Raw genomic sequence first — 18,717 nt, forward strand, 5'->3', positions numbered from 1 at the left:
AAACATACGTACTGCCTGGAGCATGTGCATTTATGATTCAGGCCAGAACGTGTCTGAGCACGTGCAGAGAGCCTTTGCCTCAGTGCCTGTGCACTTGAGGTTGCAGGAAACGCTTTCCCCAGCAAAGAAAACAGCTTCCAGAGAGATGTGACCCCTAGCCCCTCTTAGGTTAAAAATCAACCCTCGGTTGATGAGTATAAGGCAGGTCGCCTCTCGGTGAACTCCAGCCTTTCACCCCAGGGAGAGTTGATTCCTTTGTTGTCCGACTTTCCGCAGTTCCCATAGTTGGGTTCTGCAAGATATGTGTCTCCGATTGCAAGAATCCCACCAAGACAGAGGCTAGTTTTTTTCTAGTCGTTTTTGTGTAGAGGACAGATTTGGCTTCTTTGCAAAACCTGAATTCTGGAGCTTTTCCAAGGTTGCTTTAAAATGGGCATTACAGATTCACAATTTCTCGGGAATTTTTGGGGGATACTTTTGTGATGTGGCCCAGCAACTTACAGGTGAAACTCGAAAAATTAGAATATCGGGGAAAGGTTCATTTCTTTCAGTAATTCAACTTAAAAGGTGAAACTAATAGATGAGATAGACTCATGACATGCAAAGCGAGATATGTCAAGCCTTCATTTGTTATAATTGTGATGATTATGGCGCACGGCTGATGAGAACCCCAAATTAACAATCTCAACTTTGGGGTTTTCATCAGCTGGACGCCAAAACCATCACAATTATAACAAGCAAAGGCTTGACATATCTCGCTTTGCATGTCATGAGTCCGTCTCATATATTAAACTCCAGTAGCTAATGAAAACAATTGCTTACATAAATGGACTTTTCCATGGTATTCTAATTTTTCGAGTTTCACCTGTATTACCCTTGTTAAAACAATCGCTTGTTAAAAAGGGGGAGCGACAGATGGGGAAAACTTTGCTGCGGTGTGTTTGTGTACGAAAGGGTCAGCCTTTTTGACTAAACAGGCTCAAGACTGACAGCCGACGGACGGATGCAAACTATTTCTGCCCCACCTTGTAACTGTTCCTGATTTGCGAGAAACGGCTAGCGACAGATCTGCCCAGGTTTCTGTTGAGATCACTTGCAGCCTGTAGCGGATCTTTTCAGCGTTGGTGTGGTTTGGAATGGTTAAATTAGGGGACAGTGTGGTGCAGTGGTCAGAGTGTTGTTGGACTAGGGCCTGGGAGAGCAGGGTTCGAATTCCCCACTCTGCTATGAAGCCTTGGGCCAGTCACTCACTCGTGGACATTCCAGCTTGTCAGTATCCTTCTTGAACTGTGGTGCCCAGAGTTGGACACAATATTCCAGGTGAGGTCTGACCAGAGCATAATATAGTGGTACTATATTGACCGGATCCAGCCGTTCTTGAATTGCTGCTGAATTATTGCAAAGAGGTGGACAGCTCACCCCGCTGCTAGCCATTTCTCTTCCTTCCTCACCCCTGAACTGCTGCTGTACCCAAAGAGCGGGGCTGGGCGTAGGACCTTCGGGGCAGATTTCTCCCTGCAGGTGAGAGAGGAAAGGCTGTCATCCCGTGCCCCCTTGCAATCAAAACACGCATTTCTTCGCACGTTAGGTGTCACCCTTAGGTGACCAGGGCACCCTCGGCAGTTGTCATGCACCGCTCCGGGAGCCGAGCCAAAGAGGTTCCTGGAATTAAGACCTCGAAAAAAGTGACTCCTCGGAACTGAGAATGCCACCTATGCTGTGCCAGGATGCGTCAGCTCTCACATCAGCCGTGTGCCGTCCCCAGGGAGACGGGAAACGAGCTTGGCAAGGAGACGTCAGCAGGCATCACCGAGGGAAGCGATCGCTAGGCTGCAGCAAAAAACTCCCGGCTGCGTCTTGAGTGCTTACAGAGGCTCCAAGGTGGAATTGGGGTATTATTATTATTATTATTAATAATAATAATATTATTTGTAGAAGGGGGCACATGCAATGGTAAACAAGCAGCAGCTTTCTTAAGAAGTGCATGGCTATCGCTGTGTGTTGCCTGTCTCGCAGGCGGGTACCAAAACGGTCGAGGGGGATGGAGGGGACTGTCCTATGAGGAAAGGTTTCGGCACCTGGGGCTTTTCCGTTCAGAGAAACAACGGGTAAGAGGCGATACGATAGACATTTGTAGAATTCTGTACGGCATGGAAAATTGGAACGGCGAAAATCATTCTCCCTCTTTCCTAACAGCAGACCGCGTGGGCATCGCATGAAGCTGAATACCGGAAGATTCAGGACATAAAAGGAAGTCCGTCTTCAGGCAGCGCATAGTTAAGCTGTGGAACTACCTCCCACAGGACAGAGGCAGGGGTGGCCCCCAAGATGGATGGCTTTAAAAAAAAAAGAAAAAGGATTAGACAAATTCAAGGAGGCAGTGCTAGAAACTCAGGTGTATAAGCCAGGCACCATAGAATCCTAGAGTTGGAAGAGACCCCAAGGGCCATCCAGTCCAACCCCCTGCCAAGCAGGAAACACCATCAAAGCATTCCTGACAGATGGCTGTCAGGCCTCCGCTTAAAGACCTCCAAAGAAGGAGACTCCACCACACTCCTTGGCAGCAAATTCCACTGTTGAACAGCTCTCACTGTCAGGAAGTTCTTCCTAATGTTTAGGTGGAATCTTCTTTCTTGTAGTTTGAATCCATTGCTCTGTGTCCGCTTCTCTGGAGCAGCAGAAAACAACCTTTCACCCTCCTCTATATGACATCCTTTGATATATTTGAACATGGCTATCATATCACCCCTTAACCTTCTCTTGTCCAGGCTAAACATACCCAGCTCCCTAAGCCGTTCCTCATAAGGCATCGTTTCCAGGCCTTGGACCATTTTGGTTGCCCTCCTCTGGACACCTTCCAGCTTGTCAGTATCCTTCTTGAAATGCCAGCTTGAATCTAGGTTGCAGTCGCCACAACGGAATTTCTCGTTTGCCAGGGGGTTGGACTAAATGACCCTCAGGGTCCCTTCCAACTCTACAATTCTACAATCTCAACTACACTGCTTGACTCCTGCTTGCCCTTGACAACAGTTCACTCGTCCCAGTATGCAAGAAGGAGAAACACAAACAGAAGGAAAGGGAAACGGAATTAACTATGGACTAAGGCAGAAGTTTCTAAATTGTGCTCACCAGCCTGGTGCCCAGAAATCTCCACGTAGTCGCAATTGCACCAGCGCCAGTAGCAAAACGCGCCTGGCTAATTTGGGACACTGCATGGAAGAGAGGGCTGTCGAAGGCTCCTGGCCATGCTGGCTCTGCTCTGCTTCCGTGGTCAGAGGTGGCAATGCTTCTGAACACCAGTGGATGGAAACCCCAGGAGGAGAGAGCTGCTCCTGTGCTCAGATCTTGCTTGCAGGATTCCCATGTGCATCCGGAACCAAAAAAAGGATGCTGGATTAGGTGGGCCAATGTCCTGATCCGGCAGGCTCTTCTTGTGTCTACCAAGCTGTGCCAGGATCTATGGACCCCTGTTAAAGGATCTAACATTGGGGTGAAGCTTTGCAGACTGTTTAAAAAGAATTTGTTGTTGTTTAGTCGTGTCCGACTCTTCGTGACCCCATAGACCAGAGCACGCCAGGCACTCCTGTCTTCCACTGCCTCCCACAGTTTGGCCAAACTCATGCCAGTCGCTTCGAGAACACTGTCCCACCATCTCGTCCTCTGTCGTCCCCTTCTCCTTGTGCCCTCCATCTTCCCCAACATCAGGGTCTTTTCCAGGGAGTCTTCTCTTCTCATGAGGTGGCCAAAGTACTGGAGCCTCAGCTTCAGGATCTGTCCTTCCAGTGAGCACTCAGGGCTCATTTCCTTCAGAATGGATAGTTTTAATATTCTTGCAGTCCATGGGACTCTCAAGAGTCTCCTCCAGCACCATAATTCAAAAGCATCAATTCTACGGCGATCAGCCTTCTTGATGGTCCAGCTCTCACTTCCATACATCACTACTGGGAAAACGGATAGCTTTAACTATACGGACCTTTGTCGGCAAGGTGATGTCTCTGCTTTTTAAGATGCTGTCTAGGTTTGTCATTGCTTTCCTCCCAAGAAGCAGGCGTCTTCTAATTTCGTGACTGCTGTCACCATCTGCAGTGATCATGGAGCCTAAGAAAGTAAAATCTCTCACTGCCTCCATTTCTTCCCCTTCTATTTGCCAGGAGGTGATGGGACCAGTGGCCATGATCTTAGTTTTTTTGATGTTGAGCTTCAGACCATATTTTGCGCTCTCCTCTTTCACCCTCATTAAAAAGGATAATCAAGACAATTGGGGAAACCATAACCAATTGTCATGATATAAATTAGATGCATTTGTTTCCCCTCTGGCCCCCCCAGATGCCGCTGTCTTTGCCATTCAAAGGATGGGTGCTCTATTTAAAGGGCTGACATTTCCAACAGGTGGTCTTTTACCTGGCAAAGCTCTGCCAGTTCCTGCGGGCGATGCAGGTGGCAGGAAGCGAGGTGGCGGTGAAACGCCTTGACACCCCCCCCCCCAAGTTCCCAACTGTTGGCTTAATTCCTGGACTGTGGAGCATCTGGGCCAGCAATTGTTTCCTGCAGGGGAGCTTCTGATGGTGACTGGCAGCTTTAAAAACCTGTCAGGAGGGATGATGTGGGGATAGAACCGCCCGCGGAAGAATTGGCCTGCCAACGAATGTCTTCCGTCCTTGCGGACACATTTGTTATTTCGATTGATAACAGGTTGCCTTCTCTAATCACGCCAGGAAGGCAGAACCCGTCTGCTCGGATCTCGTTGCCTCGTGCTGGCATTTGGGGCTCTCGCTCAGGTGACATGATAGGAGTTTACAGAACGACACAGCGGAAAAGTTCCTCTCCCTCTCTCGTGACTCTGTGGACGTCCCGCGAAGCTGAAGGCTGCGAGATTCAGGACTGGTGAAAGAAAGTTCCACCCAGCACATGGTTAATCTATGCAGGAGCAGTGTTCGAAATTAGCCAGGCGCCAGGCGCATTTTGCACCTACATATTGGCCACCCGCCACCAAGGGAAGATGCCCAGGTGCCAGGATGGCGCCTGACGTCTCCACCTGGCGATCCTCGGATCTTGACTGTTTTCACACGTTAATACTGCATCCTGTAGAATTCTACCCGTTACTGCACAGCTTTCTAAACTTTTCACGTTGGTGGTGCACTTTTTAAACATGCATCATTTCGTGACACAGTTATTCAGTTTCACTAGCAAACCGGAGGTTAAACTAACCCCTTCCCTGCCCTGGGAGGAGTGTTGGCGCAACAAACCGAAACACTGCAGCCGACACACTAATGCAGAGGTTTTCAACCTTTTGGGGTCCATAGCTCCCTTGATCAAGTACATATTTTCTGAAGCGCCCCTGTGGGACTCAGGAGCCCAGTTATGCCACCCCTTGTCTGCGGAGCTGGCAGCCTCTCACCCTTTTACAAACACCCTCCCTTGTGGAGTGTTCCCTCAGCCTCCTTTCCCCTCTCCTTGGGAGTCCTCTGGGCAGCCATTGCTGTTGCCCCACTTTCTGAGCTGTCCCCTCTGTCCCAAAGAGAGGTGCCTCCTCACACTGCCCCACAGGGGCCTGGGAAGCACACTCTGGCCAGCCCCAGAGGCACCATTCACCTGGGGAGCTTTTGTAGCCAGGGCTGCTGAAACAAACAGCCATGCAAGCCTTTGGGAAAAACAAAATTAAAAATTAAAAAAATTTCCTTCCAGTAGCACCTTAGAGACCAACTGAGTTTGTTCTTGGTATGAGCTTTCGTGTGCATGCACACTTCTTCAGATACACTGGAACAGAAGTCACCAGACCCTTATATATAGTGGGAGAGTGGGGAGGGGTATTACTCAGAAGGGGGGTGGGAATGGGGGATTGGCTTATGGGTGCGGGAAAACCTGTTGATGATTGTTAACGACTGCAATTAGTCCTAAAGGAAAAAGCAAGGGGTGAGATGGCTAAAGAAAGCTTTGTCATGTATCATGAGATAAGAATCCAATGTCTTTGTTCAGACCAGGTCTCTCAGTGGTTTTGAGTTTGGTGATGAGTTGCAATTCAGCAACTTCTCTTTCCAGTCTATTTCTGAAATTTCTTTGTATTAAGACAGCTACTTTGAGATCTTTTATAGAATGTCCTGGGAGATTGAAGTGTTCTCCTACTGGTTTCTCTGTCTTGTGATTCCTGATTGCAGATTTATGTCCATTTATCCTTTGGCGTAGGGTTTGGCCTGTTTGTCCAATATAGGGAGCTGAAGGGCACAGTTGGCATTTGATTGCATACACAATGTTGGAAGATGAGCAATTAAATAGTCCTGAGATGGTATGTTTGATGTTGTTGGGGCCAGTAATGGTGTTGTCCGGGTTTAGCAGAGTTGGCATCTGGGTTTATTGCAGGCTTTGGGAGGCAGAGATGCAAGAGGGCATCAGGGGAGGGAGGGAGGGAAGGAAAGAGAGACAGAGCCCAGAGTTGCTCATGGCACCCCTGGCCATCTTTCAAGGCACCCCAGGGTGCCACGGCACACTGGCTGAAAACCACTGCACTGACGTGTCGCGACACACAGTTTGGAGAGCTCCAGGTTACTGTATTCTGCATTCTGTATCCTGATCTGCACGATGAAAATGAATTTCAGGAAGAAAAATGCTTTTTCTGTGCCGCCTGAGCAGGAGCAGGGAACAAGGCTGTAGTTAATTGTTGTCACTTGTTTTCGCTTCCCCCGCCGCCCTGCCCCGCTCACGGCTGTGAAGAATATCCCTATGTTATGAATGGTCTGTGTCACCCTTCAGAAAAAGAGGCAGGAATAGGTCAAAATAGATGTGGACTGTTCCTGGATCAAGTGACTTTTCTTCTTTAAGTTCTCAAAGATCTTAACCGAGCTCAAGGTTGTCCTCTGAACTAGCCAGATGTTTAACTAGTAACCAATCACAGCCAGTCCATCATTTGAAAAAGAAAATTCAGAGCTGCCTTGGAAGGGACCCCCAAAGGTCATCAAGCCCAACCCCATCATTGCATCGAGATTTGATCCACGTTTTTATTTCATTCAGTGCATATATTCCAATTATTAATATCTTCTCGCCTTGTGATATGCATCCTTAAACAGTTGCTTCGGGTTGTCTTTGAATAACGCTTGTAGTTTCATGGTGAATTTTGGATATAATGGAGATGTAAAAGATTTGGATTGTCGGACTTCCGGCTGGCGACGCCATAGCGGGTGGTCGGGGCTGCTTCGGCTGCGAGGCGCCCGATCCATCCCGGGGGTTAGGAGCCCCGCAACCGCAAAGCGGGGCTCCGGTTGGGGTGCGGGAAGAGCGTCCCGCACCCTGGGCTCCCCGGCTGCGCCCACGGAGGCTCCGAACCCTTCCCTTGCCCCCCCTGTAAAGGGGGAGTGGGGGTGAAGGGACAACGGAGCCGGGCTTACGGGGATATGCCCCAACCGGGATGCAAATGCGGCGACAAAGCCCGCGGTGAGCGTCTTAGTTCTACCTTTGAAGAATGGAGCCAAAGGAACCCGGTGGTCGTGAGTAACTAATTTGACCAGAAATCGAGCTTTTGGAACGATCCGGGGGGAAGGAGAAAGGCAGCCTGCCTTCTTCCCTTCGAGTTAAAGAAGCTAACCAATCTGAGCAACTGCTGCTACAGGACTGCTACAATGTGCTTAAAATTGATACATGAGATTGGCAAACTTTTTTCTTGGGAAGTAAATTAGTGGAAAATATCTCCATTTAAAGTTGCGGTATCTGCGCTCCAGTTTAGGAAAATGGCGATGAACAGAGAGGCAGGAGTAGAAATTTGATACCCACTTCCTCCCCCTCTACCAGTATGCTGGGCTTCGTCCTTGAACTGGTACTGAACTCTGGACTAACGGACGAACAGAGGCTCACTGCTTTGAAGGTGGAACTGCTGTACAGGAAAGTCAAAGTCTTGTGTGGGGGTCTGAAAGAGAACCAATTGCCCACAGAGGAGGCTTTTAAAACTTTTAACACTTTGGAAGAAAGTCTTGCCAAAGAGCTGAGAGGATGTCTGGGAAGATGGAGAGAAATGAGTGAGCTACTTCGGAGAAGAAACTCGCCTTTTGGGGGTGGCAGTCCCAAGGCGACGGTAAGATTTGTTATATCCAGTCCCCGAGGTGTGAGCTCGGGGGCCAGGGACAGAGAATTATGGTTTTTACAAGAAGAAAAGGAATGCTACAAAGAACCGGAGAAGCTGAGAGACGACGAGATGGACATCCTGGAGCTCGTGGCAAGGAGAGTTTTGGACTGTGCCTGGATCTGTGGACGCTTGGAGAGGGAAGCCACAGGGAAATTCAGTGTTGAGGCCACCAGGAGAAGAATAATGGACAGAGGGGGTGTGGGGTGAAACACTAAGTAAAATTTGAGGTAGCCTGTCATGGAATTTTGAAATCGGAGGGTGAATACTGTCAACAATCTTTCTGTTTTATTTTTTGTTTGAATATGAAAGGAGATATTTTGAGTTACTATGTTATTAGCAGCAGTTTAAAGGATAGAAGAGATAGATATGATATAAATGATTGGTGAAGATTTCAATGGAAGAAGAATTATGATGAGATATTATTACGAGAATGCATTGTTAGTTAAATGTTGAATATATAATTGTGTGTAACTATATAATTGAATTTGAATTTCAGGAGAAATGGTTATAAAATAGATTAAGGATATGAACTCGAAGGAGAAAGGGCAGGGGAAGTCAATGGTCAAGATATGGAAATAGAAATTTTCTTTTTAAAGAAAAGATGCAACAAGAAAACTTGACACTGTTTGTATTTGTTTTATCAATTATTTGTTTTGTATTTGTTTAATTGTAGGTGTGGGTGTGGGTATATGTTGTTATAAGAAAAAGGTCAATAAATTCTTATAAAAAAAAAAAGTAAAAGATTTGGATTGTCATAAAAGATGCAGGAGGAAACGATTACCGGTAATAATAGGAGCCACAAAGGGGAGGAGGGAAGTCCAGGAGATTCTTTGGAATCTTGTTTTTATGTTGTATGTTTGTGATTGTAAAAATTTAACTTGAAAAACCAAATAAATAAATTTATTTAAAAAGAGAATTTTAAAAATAAAAAAGAGATTTGATTCACGTGGCAAAACATTCCGGCCTCCTTTGCCTTTGCCAACTGCCGTGGAACCAATTAAATGATGCTGTCCCCAAGGTGGCAGTTATGGAACTGTGTGAGAATGGAACACTCGGGTCGACTTCGTTCCCTGAAGCAAAGTGATGCAGGCTTTGTCCTCCAGAATCCTCCTTCCTTACAGACCCTTTTGGGTGCTGCCTCTCAATAATTTCTCCTCCCTCAGAGGCTCACAGTGGGGCATCCCCCCAGGGCAGGGCCTTCTCTGTGGCGGCCCCTAAACTGTGGAACTCCCTCCCGAAAGAGGTATACCTGGAACCTTCCTTGCACAGCTTTCATAGGATGCTGAAGACACACCTCTAGAACCCGGCTTCTGATGCCTGAGGTGTGTGTTTTTAGGACCCGGCTCGTTTTACGGTTGTAAAAGGTAAGGGTAAAGGGACCCCTGACCATTAGGTCCAGTCGCGGATGACTCTGGGGTTGTGGCACTCATCTCGCTTTTCTAGCCGAATGAGCTTGGCGCAACCATCTCGAACCACTTCCCAGGTTGAGCTTCTGACTGCGGAGGGAGCAAAGACCCGATTACCTGGTTCCTTCCCAGGTGAGGGGAAGTGGGTTTATTCGCTAAGCCTGGCAGGACACCTTGCTCTATGGTTTTAACCCCTTCATGCATCCATTTGACTTCTGCATCTTGGTTAATTGAGGCTGCTTCTCCCACAGACCCCCACCCCGGTTGATGCGCCGCGGCAGGAGGTGACCTTAGAGGATGTCGCCATCAGCTTCTCCCGCGAGGAGTGGTCCATGCTGGACGGGTGGCAGAAGGATCTGCACCAGGAAGTGATGCTGGAGAATTTCACGCTGCTTCTTTCCGTGGGTAAGGCCTCGCGTGCTGCCATCGCCCTTGCAGAAAGGGCTGCCCTGCCCCCTTGTTTTGGGGTGGCCCCTGTGTCCCGCGGGATACAGAGACAAGCAGAACCCCCTCCCCGCCATTATATAATGGATTTGGGACCCATTGAGGCTGGTTGCATAGGAGAGGCGCAGAGGGCCCAATCCTGCTGAACATTCTCTCTCTCTCTTTTATTAAATTTTCTGTTTTACAATTTACTGTACTCATTTTTACATCCTTAATATATCAGTGACTTCCATTCTTCTATTTCCATGGTTCATTTTGCATATCATAAATCCCTGCATATTTTACACAGACTATATCACTCAGCATTCCATTATTGCATCCATCGAAACTTTTTTTACACTGCTGAATTTATCTTAATGATGCCACCGTTTTCAGCTGTAATCCAGTTATTTCCCATATAGTCAATAAACATTCAGCTTAAGTTTCCATTCCTCTTCAGTTGGGACTTCGCTCATTTTCCATTTTTGGGCTAACGAAACACGGGCCGCAGTAGTGGCACACATAAATAACCTTTTTTGACACCTGGGAATTTCAGTCTGTATTATCCTCAACAGAAAGGACTCCGTTGTTGTTTTTTTTAAAGTACTGTTAAACATTTTTTTATCCTTTTACAAGTCCACCACATATGAAACAAAATTCTCTCCACCTCTTCGCATCTCCAGCACTTGCCTGATTCTGTCTTGTACATCTTTGCAAGTCTACTCGGAGTTAAACACCACCTGTAAATCATTTTCAAGTAGTTCTCCTTCAAAGAATAGCATGCTGTGAACTTCAAGTCATTTTTCCCAGAGTTTTTCCCAGGTATCTGGCTGGACATTCCTCCTGCATATGCTCCATTTGAACAAATGGGAGTGTTATGGTCATTATTGCAATTATTTTGATTTATTAACGTGCCTTTCCCCGTAAGGTTTTTTTTTTTTAATAAGATTTTATTATTTTCTACAATAAACAACAAAAACATCATACAAATAAAGAAACAAAATTAACAAAACATAAAAAAACATCAAACACATTATAAAAACATAAAAAATAACAAAAGAAAACTTATACATACCTAAACAAAAACATTGAAAAACAAAATCATTGTTTAGTTCTAGTTTCAGATCTTCTTTGGGGGACTTCCCCCGATCTCTCGACTGCATTCAATACAAATATACGTTGGTAATTTTGTAACTATTTTCTAAACATTCACTATTATTCTTAATATACTTTAACATACTGGCTAATCATATATAATTCATTACTTAAACAACATAACCTTAAACATTTCTAAACATTCCTAAGCCATTTATAACATCTCTTCTTATATACTATTTTATCTAACATCATCTAGCTAAAGCCAATTAAACAAACTAGTTCTGCTTCAAATATCTAATTTTTCACGATTTTTTCCCCCTGTAAGGTTATTCTGTCTCTCACAGCTACAATAAACCTACCATTAAAATTAAGGACTGGTCATTACTTCGTCAGAGGGCAAACGGGCAAATTTAGCAGGGGATCAAATACTCCCCCCCCCCCAAATATACATTGTTCCTGGTCCCAGAAAACCTTACTGGCATCCTTAGGTGTAACTTGGCTTTGAGCTCCCAGTTTCAAATTTAGCCCCCTCCCCCTTTCTGCTTTGCAAACAGGCCGTTCTATTCCTCTGGTGGAGTTGTCATCCTTCATCAATCAGCCGGAAGGAAATATTGAGGACCAGAATCTTGGCGGGGCTGATGGGGAGGACACAGCCAGCGGTAAGAAATCCTTTTCCGTGGTGGAAGAAAATACAACACAAACAGCATCAGAAACCTTTAACAGTGCCGGGACATTGTTTTTCCGCTATTTTTTGGCAAGGGATTAAAAACCTACGTCACTTAAAATAGCATTTATTTCAACAAGCTATTCCCGTCCCCATGGCCAAGGTCCGTCTATAATGCCTACTCGCAAGTAAGCCCCAGAGAGCAGAGGTCCATTTCAGCCTCAAATAATGAAAAACCCCATTAGTTTGCAGGTTAACATAAGAACATAGGAAGTGTCCTGCTGGAATCAGGCCCCTCTAATGCAGCATCCTGTTCTTACAGCAACCAGCCAGATCCCTGTGGGAAACCAGCAAGTAGGACTCCTGCAGTTTCCAGCAGCTGAAATTCAGAAGCATTGTTGCCTCTGACTGTGGAGGTAGAGCAGAGACGTCCTTACTAGCAGCCGTCAATAGCCCTCCCCTCCACGGATCTGTCCCATCCTATTTTAAAGCCATCCATGTTGGTCACCGCTGCCTCTAGTGGCAGCGAGTTCCATAGTCTAACGCTAGTTCCAGTCCACGCTGGAGGGGATTTGTGGGTAGTTTCCCTTTCAAGAGCTTTTTCTGGGAACCAGCCCCTGCCAGAGCTGGGTTCTTTGCCAAGACGGGTGGCAGCGGGGGAGACTTGGGTTACAAATATATCCCTTCATTATATATTTCTTTTATTTTTTTAAAAAGCAAAATGGCGCTAGGATTATTTTTAAAGCCTCCCCCCTCCCCCCTCCGCCCCGTAGAAAGGACAGACATAGAGGAGCCTCCCAGACGGGCGGAGCAAGGGGGTGCGTTGAGGGAGTTCCGCCCCGTGTGCCACCCTGGAGGGGGTGACACTCAGCGCCCCCCCCCCCGCAACTCCCAATCCGAGCCCCACTGCCCAGCAAACAGCCTCGCTTGGCGGCGGCTGGCTTGCTCGCTCACCTGCTCGGTCGGCACGCGCTTTGCTTCTTCCGGCTCGGGCCTGCCTCTCGCCTCCACCCAAGCCGGAAGAAGCAAATAATGCCCCAAGCAGGTTTGTGAGCAAGCTGCAGAGAGGGGCTTTTTACCATGTAGCTGCGCATGTGCGCTACGGAGCAACACCCTGCCCCTGGGTGCCCCCAGGTTTGCCACTCCGGGTGCCCAAGCGGCTTCCGACGGCGCTGCTCCCAGATTGGCGCCAGGGGAACTGCAGTCCAAAACGTATGAAGCCCACCAGATTGAGGGAAGCTCCCTTAGGCTTTCTTTTCTGCTTTAGGGGAACCGTTCCTTTTTTCAGAGGACGCATCCGAGCTGGAGGGACCCTGGGACCTGGAGGACCTGGATGAGGAGGGAGAGAGTTGCCTGACCCCAGCTAGCAACCAGGACGGTAAGAGTGGGAAGAGGAATGGAGTGTTGGAATCACAGAACCGTAGACTTGGGAAGGGGGTCCCCCCAGGGTCATCTAGTCCAACCCCCTTGCAGTGCAGGAATCGCAGCTGAAGAACCCCTGGCAGGTGGCCATCCAGCCTCATGTTTAAAAACCTCCAGTGGAAGAGAGTCAACTGCCTTCTGAGGGAGCCGTTCCACCATCAAATGCCTCTTGCCCTCAGTTTTTCGTGATGTTTAGTTGGGATTTCCTTTCCTGTAACTTGAAGCCATGAGTTCGAGTCCTACCCTCCGTAGCAGGAGGAAGCAAGCTTGCTCCATCTTCCGTGTGACAGCCTTTGAGATATTTGAAGATGGCTCTCATATCTCCTCTTTTCCAGGCTAAACATCCTCAGCTCCTTCAACCGTTCCTCATAAGGCTTGGTTTCCATAATAATAATAATAATAATTTATTGTTTATACACCGCACATCTGGCTGGTTTCCCCAGCCACTCTTGATCATCTTGGTTGCCCCTCTCTTCACACGCTCCAGCTTGTCAACATCCTTCTTAAACTGGGGTGCCCAGAATGGGTTACATTAGCTTGATGGAGAAAGTGCTGTAGGCTGCTCGTGTGAATGAGCCATGCTGCATGGGGAAATGATCCCTATCTCAGCCGGCTTGGTGGAAAATCCCCTTTTCACCCCCATAAATAGAGCTCAATTGTAAAGCAGCTCTCATTTTCAGATACAGCGTCAAAATTTGCTGTGTGTACCTGATAGAAGAGGACTTCATCTTCCCTGTCCGTGGAAATAAAAGGTGAATTTTTTTTCTCCCTGCTTCCCAAACAGGTGAGCATCCCAGCAGCCTCCACCTTTGCGCTCTCATGAAGCTGGTGGAGGAAATCCCAGAGTTTCTCTACGGACACACGAAGGCCGCCGGAGACCTCACCCCGGACGCCATGGAAGCTGAGGTTCCTGCCAAGGAGGCGCCAGCCAGCAGTGGTGAGCGAATTCACAGAATCATAGAATGGTAGAGTTGGAAGGGACCCCCAGGGGTCATCTATCCCAACCCCCTGCAATGCAGGAATCTCAGCTAAAGCATCCATGACAGATGGCCATTCAGCCTCTGCTAAAAAACTCCAAGGAAGGAGAGTCCACCACCTTCCCCGGGAGTCCCTTCAAAAATCTAACTGACAGAGAGTTCTTCCTGATGTTTAGTTGTAACTTTCTTGTAAATTGAAGACATGAGTTTGAGTCCTGCCCTCCAGAGCAGAGGAAAACAAACTTGCTCCCTCTTCCAGGGGACATCCTTTGAGATATAGGGAGATGGCTCTCGTATCTCCTCTCAGTCGTCTCTTCTCCAGGCTAAACATGCCCAGCTCCTTCAACTGTTCCTCATCAGGCTCAGTTTCATCATATAGATAATAAAGCAGGGTTAAACGTTTCCTTATTTGAATTTACACAGCAGCAAGCAGATTGCTGACTCATTTGAGTCCTTTTTTTACAATTATATCTTCTATCTTCCTGCCTTCTTGGTCGTTAATCCCTTTTGTCCCTCTTAAAAGAAAAATGCACATGAATCTGAATGATAAAAATATAAGCTAGTTTACTGTCAGATTCATTGAGTACATACTTAGGTTACAAAAGATATAAAGTATATATTAGATATTAGTGAGTCCTAAAAAGCAGCCTAACTGACCAGCAGACCAAACTGACTGTCACATAGAGGCATTTAGTCCTTTCTTAGAATGTTGGAATTGACTGACATATCCCACAATCATGCTCGGTTTCCAGACCCTTCATCATCTTGGTCGCCCTCCTCTGCACACCTTCCAGATTGTCCACAACCTTCTTAAATTGTGGTGCCCAGATCTGGACACAGGAGTCCCGGTGTGGTCTGACCAAGGCAGAATCGGACCCTGCGGCCAGCTCTCTCTGTCATATTCCAGGGAAGGATCCCATCGTGATCCATAAATCCTCCAAGGGGGCCCTTGTGCAAGGTCCTGATCCGTCAATTTGCTTTGTTCTTACAGTTAAAAGGGAAGCACCGCTGGAGAGCTTGCACCCTTTGGGCCGGCAGGGAGATATGGCAGAGCCCGCCACCTTGGGCGTTCCCAGCCATCCTGGCACACCGGCCAGCGCCACCGAGGGAGACGGGCAGGATTCCCATATCCAAGGTTGGTATGAGCAGAAAGGGCCTTGTTGCTTCTTTAGTTAAATTAATTGTTTCAATTGTTATTAAGGAATTGATTTTTTCCTGCTTCCAATAAAGTACAGCAGAAAAGTTGTCCAAATATAAACAGTTAACTTATTAAACCTCACAATCTATATATATAAAATGCAAGTGTCTCTGCGTCCAGTCCGTGTGTCTCTGGGTTTGCGCAACTGAGCATGTGCCCCAGGGACACAGGGATTGGATGGAGAGAGATCGGGTCACGAGCAGCGTCGGCAGTTTAAGCGGGGCGGTTGAATCGGAACGTTGGGGCTGCAGAGGACGAGGGGAGGCTGAGGAGGGAGGCCACGCTGCTGCTGTCGCCACTGAAAGCCGAGCCTCGAAGGCTAGCGGCCCAGGAACAGCACAGAGCAGCCCGTCCGTGGAGCACCGACGTGGAAGAGCAGGAGACGCCACTGCCACGCTCCTGGAGCCTGAAGTACAACTTCATTTACTTTAGCCTCTCACAGAACAACTCACTACAAAGGTGAGAGGAATGTTAGGAGGCCGAGGCCGAGGCCGCCGCAATCCCCAGCCCCCCCCCCCGCCGCCTCCTCCGAAAGGCAGGCTGAAAAGCCTGGGGGAAAAAGCTGAAAAGCCGGGGCCAGTGGGGGGAGCGGCCTTCTGTTGCTAGGGCCGCGGAGTTGGTTAGCAACGGCGAGGAGAGGCTGCAGGGCGCGCGCCCAGTCGTTAGGCAGCCCGGGTTTTTTTATAAAAAAATAAAAACAAACGGAGCAACAAAACGCTGTCTTGGGGGGGGGGGTGGTGGCAGAGGACACGCTCACCACTCCGAGCTGCTTCCCTCACGTGCCTCCTTAGCCAATCGCCAAGCGAGTATGGAACTCAGCCTCGGCAGCAATCCACAGCCCCCTCCCCTCTTTCTCTTCCTCTAAAAGGCAGACTGCTAAAACTCTTAAGGAAGCAGCATAGAGACAGCAGCCTCTTTCCGTTCTCCCCACCCTGAAAAGCCTGGGGGGGAAAAACTGGCGCAAGTGGTTGTGGGGGCTGTAGTTCTCGAACTGAAAGGCATATGCACTCAAAGGTGGTTGGGTGGGTCGCTGCGCCCTCAAGGGAGGCATATTGCTCAGCTGGTAATTAAATACAAAATTTCATAGCGCTGCAGTCTGCTCCTATGCAGGCTTCCCAAAATCCCATGTATGCTTACCTGCAGTTAAGTCCCATTGTTTACTCCTGAGTAAGCATGCATGTTTACCACATATGTTCTAGCGCCCATTATTTTAATGGGCTTAAACCACTAGTAATGTCATAATTATCTGTCTATGTATTTCCAATAGTATAACCTAATCAGTGATTTTTGATATAACTGTAAAAACTACTCTGAAAAATTATTATTCCAAAAATGAAACCTTCCTCTGGTTGTAAATATTAAGACTATACCAGCAAGAATGGATCTTTCTGTAAAAAAAAGATTATTTAAATCAAATCTTACTGAATAGTGATTTAAATCTATTTGATTTAAATCAAATCCACCCTGGTTCAGGGGAGGAAGCGAGGTATCTGGGGATGGCGGCTCCACCAGGGAGGGACCAAGGGATGGGTCCACCTGCTGTTACCGGGAGCCCTATATCACAAGAATTCCTGTTTTAGGGCCCTAACACAGCCGGGGATCTAACATGTTGGTAGCAAGAGGGAAAACTGGCGCAAATCCTTAAACAAATCACCATTTGGTATTCCTGTCGTTACAGCAGACACAACGGCGGGAGGGTCCCCCATCCTCGATGACGGTACAAATGATGGAGGACGGAAGGACTGGGCTGTGGACAGGGCTGCTGCTCCTCCTCAAGCCACGCCCACCAAGCCTCTGGCCACGGGAGAGGCGGAGCCAAACAGAGGAGGTCCCGGAGAACGCCCCCATGGAGGTATGAACGAGAGAGGGAACCCCCTGGTTTTTGCCACAGTCCAATTCAAAGAGGCGACATGGCAGAAATTGATAAACTGGCATGGAGAGAAGGGATAGAGATTTCTTCCTTTTTTCCTTCCCCGTTCGTAATATCCCGTGAAGCTGAAGGTTGGAAGGCTCAGGAGAGATAAAACGAAGTCCTTCCCGCAGCACAGAGTCGAACTGTGGAACTCCCTGCCACAAGAGACAGTGGTGGCCAGTGACTTGGATGGCTTTGAAAGAGGGTTAGACGAATTCATGGAGGAGGAGAGGGCTATGCCTCTGAATACCAGTTGCTCGAAACCGCGGGAGGGGAGAGGGGTCTTGTGTTCGGGTCCTGCTTGTGGTTTCCCCGCAGACATCTCTTTGGCCACTGTGAGAAGAGGGTGCTGGACTAGAAAGGCTGGACTAGAAAGGCCATTGGCCAGACCCAGCAAACTCCTCTTCTGTTCTGACATTTATAAAAGGAAGAGGAGCAGGGAATCGAAAAGCTGGATGCAGCCTAAGGTTTATCCCTCTAAACATCGAGGAGATAAGAGAGAGGTCAGCATAGAGAAAAAAGCTCCAGGGGAGCTGGGGGTCCCCCCCCACTCCATTAGCCCATTAGGGTATGTTGAATTTATTCAGCTTCCAGCTTCGAAAAACAAGTGCTAAAAAGTTGTAATGTGACTTGGAAATTCAACAGATCTTTTGTTTAGATTAATACAATGTAGTTTTGCTTGGTATGTAAAATGTGTGTAAAATGACATAGAAATCATTAAAAATGATTGCCAAGTACCTGCAGTTCTAGGATATATTTTATTATTATTATTTATTACCTATTTATTATCATTTAGCATTACCTGACATTTCCAGAAGGTACAATTAAAATTCTTTGGTTTTCCGAAAGCGCTTAATGTGCTTCTTCATCAAATGTAGGGTTGCCAAGCTAAATGTGTCCAATCACAAAAATAATAGCGGATTTGAATTCCTCACACCCAGAAACATATTTATAAGACCCTTCACCGAAGAACGATTAAGTTTCAGCTCCTAAAAGGACGCCCCCTGTTACCCCACGCAAACCGCTGAGTTGTGCCCAGTCTTCCTTTCTCCCCCATACATTTATTTATTTGGTTTTTCACATTAAAACTTTACAGTCACATATCAAACAGACGACATCGAAACAAGATTCCAAGGAATCTCCTGGACTTCCCTCCTCTCCTTTGTGGGTCCTGTTATTAAAAATTTCCTCATGCATCTTTTATGATAATCTAAATCTTTTACCTCTCCATTGTGTCCTTAATCTACGAGTGATATTCTAATCCTACTAACGATTTTAACTGTTTACAATGGTTTTTCAGATAGGTTATACATTTCCTCCATTCCTTATTAAAATTTTGGTCTTCCTTTATTTCCGATTCTTCCGGTCATTTTAGCCATTTCGGCATAATCCATTAACTTGTTCTGCCATTCTTCTCTGGTCTGGATTTTATCTTCTTTCCATCTAATGGAAAGAGTTACACCTAAACTTTCAGCAGGACAGGCCAAACCCTGATGCAATGCATTGC

At 47.3% G+C, this 18,717-nt stretch overlaps 1 protein-coding gene across 1 annotated transcript in view; it reads left to right on the plus strand.

Annotated features, from left to right (window-relative positions):
- KRBA1 (KRAB-A domain containing 1) overlaps nucleotides 1-18,717 on the plus strand; it is a 40,078-nt gene that overhangs the window by 12,047 nt on the left and 9,314 nt on the right. Inside the window, exons 3-8 of the mRNA XM_033166054.1 lie at nucleotides 9,768-9,921; nucleotides 11,592-11,696; nucleotides 12,990-13,079; nucleotides 13,908-14,060; nucleotides 15,092-15,235; nucleotides 16,977-17,150. Coding sequence (XP_033021945.1) covers nucleotides 9,768-9,921; nucleotides 11,592-11,696; nucleotides 12,990-13,079; nucleotides 13,908-14,060; nucleotides 15,092-15,235; nucleotides 16,977-17,150 — 820 coding nt within the window. The remainder of the gene's footprint in view (nucleotides 1-9,767; nucleotides 9,922-11,591; nucleotides 11,697-12,989; nucleotides 13,080-13,907; nucleotides 14,061-15,091; nucleotides 15,236-16,976; nucleotides 17,151-18,717) is intronic.

This window comes from Lacerta agilis, chromosome 12 (genome assembly GCF_009819535.1).
Source record: "Lacerta agilis isolate rLacAgi1 chromosome 12, rLacAgi1.pri, whole genome shotgun sequence".
NCBI classification, from domain to species: domain Eukaryota; kingdom Metazoa; phylum Chordata; class Lepidosauria; order Squamata; family Lacertidae; genus Lacerta; species Lacerta agilis.